This window comes from Diplotaxodon limnothrissa, linkage group LG17 (assembly GCF_057381915.1).
Source record: "Diplotaxodon limnothrissa isolate DT_005_m linkage group LG17, D_limnothrissa_male_GT1.1, whole genome shotgun sequence".
NCBI classification, from domain to species: domain Eukaryota; kingdom Metazoa; phylum Chordata; class Actinopteri; order Cichliformes; family Cichlidae; genus Diplotaxodon; species Diplotaxodon limnothrissa.
In genome coordinates, this window is record NC_140612.1 from 26,046,427 (window position 1) to 26,052,426 (window position 6,000).

General features: G+C 38.6%; 1 protein-coding gene across 4 annotated transcripts in view; it reads right to left on the minus strand.

Annotated features, from left to right (window-relative positions):
• The window catches only part of ppfia2 (PTPRF interacting protein alpha 2), a 180,731-nt gene extending 179,036 nt beyond the window's left edge, over positions 1-1,695 (minus strand). For all 4 annotated transcript variants that reach the window (XM_085376864.1, XM_085376866.1, XM_085376863.1 and 1 more), the window contains exon 1: positions 1,447-1,695. In XM_085376864.1, the coding sequence (XP_085232990.1) occupies positions 1,447-1,695 (249 nt within the window). The remainder of the gene's footprint in view (positions 1-1,446) is intronic.
• Between the last annotated feature and the right edge of the window lie 4,305 nt (positions 1,696-6,000).

Here is a 6,000-nt window from a genome sequence, read left to right on the forward strand (position 1 = left end):
TGGTACTCCAAGACAACACAGTACTAGTGCCTTGTTCATTTAAGCATAATGAAATATATATATATATATATATATATATATATATATATATATATATATATATATATATATATATATATTTTTTTTTTTTTTTTTTTTTTTTTTTAACAATTTGTGAGGCAAATAAAAAGCAATACAGCCACACTCTACATTCATGTGAAAAACAAGTTTTCACAGTCTTGTAAAATCTAAGTATACCCTTATTGATACCATAGGAATTAAGACAGTAAGTAGCAGCCAGGTGCTGCTAATCAAATGTACTTAATTAACTGATCATCAACAAGTTTGACTACTCAAAGTCCACATCTCAACCCAATGGAAATGTTGTGGCAGGACCTCAAAAGAGCTGTCCATAAATGGATGACAACAAACTTTAATAAAGTAAAGCAAAACCGTTCAGAAGAGTGGGTGAAAATCCCTCCGTAAACAATGTGAAACACTGAGAAAGCCATACAGAAAATGCCGTTATGGGAGGATTGTTAAGTTATTGCTGCTAAAGGTGATTCTACAAGCTATTGAACTATGAGGTGTACTTAATTTTTCACAAGACTGTATGCAACAGGTGCCCAACATGAAAAACGATAATAGTGGTTAATTTAAAGAGAGGGTGAAGTTCGATTTATGTCGGGAATGACTACGTATGTGCAAAATGTCTGATGAAATGACAAATGTTTGAAAGGCAGTATTGTCGTCAAGACTTGTTCCAAAACCAGTTTCAGCTGAAAAGTACTTCTTATTTGTATAATCCACTGGAAATGCATGTGTCAGCATGTTACCTCTATCAATCATGAGAGTTGGACTTTTCACACTTTTTTCTCTACAGTGTTTACAAAGTCAGAGATAAGACATTGATTTGATGGTTAAAAAACAGCTTAGGCATACATTTAGATTAGCATCCACTCCTCTCTGTGACAATGAAGAAAACAAGAAAGAAAGAAAAAAGATGCAGGAAGGAGACTTTTGCCTTCTTGTAAAAGGGTCCGTTTTAACCCAAGTAATTGTTCATAAAACTAACCAAAGGTTTTGTATTTGACTTGCCTTACAATAATAAAGTCATTGGCAATCAGCCTTTACTATTGTTTGGAAATTAGGTTATGTTGTGAAGAGGACACTAAAACAATAAAACCAAAGAAAGTTTTAGAAAGTATAAAGTTTAGATGGACAATATTTTAATATTTTTATAGCAAATTTATGACAAAACACACATAAAATAAGTCAAAGACGACATCCCAGTGTCATGGAAGTCACAACACATCCTTTGTAAGCACATCATTATTCCAGCTTCCTACTTTAATTGCATGTCAATCCTTTGTTCTTGTCATGTCAGCAATTTCAAAAAGTCAAGGATACAAAGATTCCACAATAATATTAAAAAACCTTTTGAAAACAGGGATTTAAGCTGCTTACCTGTGGCAGGGCGGAGCTGAGCTGCCGCTGCAACGAGTCTCTGTCATAGATGACATCCTGTAGATGCTGCTGGGCCAGACCGAGGCTCTCCTGAGTTTCCCTCAATGTGTCCAACAGCCGGTCCCGTTCGTCCAGCATATTAACCATAAGCTGTTCAAAATGTGAGTCCGGGTCTGAGGCGCTGCTCTGAGAGCCGCGTTGGCTCAGAGCTGTGTCCTCGCTGATCGTGGGCATCACTTCACACATCATCTTTGCTCTGCTGAAGAGACGAAAAACCAGAAATTAGACAATAGGCAATTTACACTCTGAACTTTCCAATTAAGCTGTTTTTTTTTTGTTTTTTTTTTACATATAATACATACACAAACTGTCACCCATATTACAATACAGTTGCTGAACAACTTCAAATAAGAGGCAGCATACTCCCTTTTGGACCCACACATATCTAATAATAAAATTGTAGTTAAAAAAAGAAAAAGAAAAAGAAAGAAGACATAATAACAGTGGGTTTGTGCATGGATGAGAACCAAATTCTAATTCATAGGAATGATGAGTATTTGTATAGAGCAGGGTATATAGGAAAGCAAACATGTCTGTCCATGTCTTCTGTTTTGTACGCATGCCTCTGTGTAAATATCCACACACTTCTGTTTGTATGGCTGCGTGCATGTGACTGGGCCTGACACAGTTGGAGCTTGGCTCAGCGTCACCCCGGCGTTTCAAAGCTGCAGACACGTCTTGGGATGCTGGGCGTTCTGCCCTAGATTTCATGCTTGTGCTGTTTAATGGGCCAGCCCAGATCGAGTTGCATAATACACCATATCTATGCTATAGTGGATATGTGAAGCAATATTCCAGCTCCCCTCAGGGTTTTTAGAAAGCTTCAGGAATCATTCTAACGGATGTCCAGGTTGGTTCATACGCTAAAGTTATGTTTGCATCACTGCAGGTAAGTAAGAAAAAAAGAAATGAGCCATGGGAAGTCACTGTATTTTTGTAGCTCAGTGCCACACAGATTAGAAAGGCCCGTTCAACACAGACCATGAAAGAAAATTATAAGTTTGAATGATATTATTCATTGCTCACTTCTCATGACTTTCTACCACTATAGAGTGGAAAGAGTCATTTTTTGCCTTGAGGGTATCAAGGTTGGAAGTCAGCTTAAAAAAATAAAGTTAGCTGCAAGAGGTTGGGAAGGCCTATACCTTCTTACAGCAATATAACTGTTTTACATAAATATATTTTATTGTTATAAACAAGCCATGTACTTCTGATAATAACCTGGGTTTTATTCAGCTACACAGTAGAAAGTAGTGATGTGTCCTGTGTGTCGAAGCTTCGAATCGTGCGTCGGGTAATCGCGGGGGCGTTTTTCTGAAGCGCGTATCGAGGCTTGCTTTGATTACGTATGCAGTGACGTTCGAGGCCTCGCGGGCAGTCCGTACCACGTGACTGATTCAGGGACTGGTTCATCGGTTCGCGCCAGATTCGAAATAACATGGGCAGGAAAACAGCTGATTCCCCATCACACCATGTTGTGGAATTGGATTACGTACGTGCTACATAGTTACTTGTGCATTTCTTCTTCGATGGAACCAGCAAGGAAGAGATGTTTTTTTTTTTAATTTTGTCTCTCCTAATAAAGTATGCACACAGTAATAAATATCACAAATGATAAACACCAAAATATAAATAAACAACACTACACATCCTATAATCTGATTTCTGTCTTTTAGTTTATTAAAAAGTGAAGCACCAAACACTAGTTTGTGTCATTATCCAGATGTACATAAGGTTTACACATCATTATAATCAAAGAGCCCGCTTCACTTGAATTGTCCACTTGATGGCGCAGTAGAGCAAATGAATCATCACAATGCTTCGAACCATGAGTCGACCAATTGGATGGAAAGCTTCAGTTCATCATGAGGCTTCATCTCACCATCACTAGTAGAAAGGCTAACATCTTACATTCAAAGTCCCTAAAACCAGCTGTTTGCTAGGTTAGCAAACAGCTAGCTACTCATTAAACAACAACTCTACATATTTTTAAGCTAGTATTATGCTAGCAATTTTCTACATGTCAAATCTTGTCCTACTGTACTTATACCCATTATTTTTAGCACATATGTGCACTACAGGTGCCCATGGTATGATCGTATTCAACAAAATTGTGTAGAACGTCACATTTCTCACTCTTACTGGTCACCATCTTGCCTATACTGGAAAACATGCCAGTGGCAGATGTTTTTCAGGTGTTACATGGTTTTTGGTGTTTATGCATGTTAAATTCTCGTCTTAACTGTAAAAGTGTGTAGTAGGAGTAGTCAAAAGCTCAACAAGTGCAAGTGTTCATAGAAAAATATAGCAACTACAATGACAATTTCGGTCAAACATTATGTGGTGACAATATCGGTATCAGCTGCATTTATAAAGATGAAATTAACAGACTATCAGTCTAATTTGGCCCAGTTGTTTTTCAACCATGTCCCATAGTCTTTAAAGATGTCCTTAGCCTGTGCAATACTCAGGAAGCAACATGCAAAATACCTATAAATTAATGATAATTCTGGCTCCAGTGCTAGACCATACTTTCTCATTGTCTGGTCCTAGACTTGGTTTATTTAGTGAGAAAACAATATCCTATTGCCCAGACTTGGTCCCCTCTGGGTGGGTTACAATGCCAGGTCTGTGTCTCAGCATGTTCTGGCAGTAAGATGGGGTCTCCCATATCTTCTCCAGGCATCCGTCCAGGCTCCCACCAGTTCACTATTCAGCCACCATCCGCGGCCATTTAGACCAGAGAGCCGAAGCCTGCATGCTGCTTGGCTGGACACACTGCACATGCCACCCATCGCTTGGGAGAGCAGGCCGGCTGGCGGACAGACTGAGGACAAACGGCGGTGCATTTTAAGTATAAGGTAATTCATCTGACTATGACTCAATACATGTTAGTGCAAAAACAAAGCATACAATTGGCTATTAGAGTCTCAAATACTAATTTCTATTTCTAATTTCTACTTTTATTGATTCCAAGTGATTCTTCCATGGTCAAAATGTTTCAAACCTTGCTCCTAACTCTCAGGTTTACTAAAATTTTACGTTTTTGGTGTTAATCTCCTAGGCTTGATCACATTTGTCTCGTCAAAGCAGCAAGAAACAGGCACATTTTGTTGTTTGATGGCGCTTTATTTCTGCTTTAAGCTGTGTAGAAAGCAAATTGTGCTGAGGATGTTTTTTCTTCTTCACGGCAGATACAATCCCTTTTTGTCCTGTTCCTGCACCTTATGCTTTGATCTCACCGTGACTGCCCCTTAAATTATTTCACTGTCTATGAAAAATCAATAGATATGGAGAGAAAATGCACTGTCTGATCTGCTTTCCCCTGTGCTCTTAGTCATAAAAAGCAACCTTTAAAAACACTGAACCATATCATTCAGTACGACACTTATCTGGATAATTATTCCATTCAAAAGCCATTAGATCAGTCTCTAGTTTTACTCAAGAAAAAGACCAAAAAGTACAGCATATTCTGTTGACAATAACTTATGGATAAAGTTTTCCCAAAATGTGTTTTTTTTTGTGGGTAAATGCTCCTCTGCTGCTCAGTATTTGCTGCTATTGGAAGGCATGTTTGTGCAGCAAGTTATTAGTTCTCTCTCTAGTGTGAAGCAGTAGCAGTGACAGGTAAGAGTTAGTGTACTCCCCTTGAATAGATAATCACCCACAGTGGGCTGTGTGAAGAATGTCCGGACTGAGAGCTCTTATTGCCAGCTGGGATGCACATGTTGTCTAGATTGCACTCATTAGCAGTGACAGTACTATTTCCTGACAACTGAAAAGCCATTTTGACCACTATTAAAACAGCTATTTGATCTACAGATAATTCTTATAGCCTGACAGAAAGGCTACTGATAGTTTTTCTATGCTCATTTCCACTGCAATGAAACATCACAGCACATTATGTTAATGTGTACCAGGAGAGCTCCCACAGATTCCTTTAGCATGTCTGGCTATCCCTTGTCATGAACGCTTGTCATAATGAATATGTAAGATTTTATCTGCCAGAATGATACTTTTGGAGAGAAACTGACATTTTTAGCAATTGAGTGAAAGTGTTGTAAGAACCAGATGACATTTAAGTGACTAAATTTAGTGCAGCTGGTTAAAGATGGTTAAATGTGAGGGTAAAAGTGTGCAGAAATCATTGATGGGAGGGAACAGGAACACGCTCAATTGAACTCATTGTGGACTACAGTTGAAATAAGAATACACACAGACAGACATGCAGGGATCATTGGGCTTTTCTCTACACGCCATATGCCAATCAATGAATTATTCAGGGGGGTAGGAGTGAGGTTTTCTTCTCAATCAGTGCAACAAATCCAAAGCCCCTTCTCTGCCTATTGGCATTCAAGCTCATTCCTGGCGCTAGATGGGAGGAAATTCCTTAGAAAACTTGCATCTACAAGACATTGCAATGCTAAAAACGATAAAAAATCATGGAAAACTTGGGAAAAATTAAGCCTTCTTAGTTCCTTTCGGCAGGTGAGT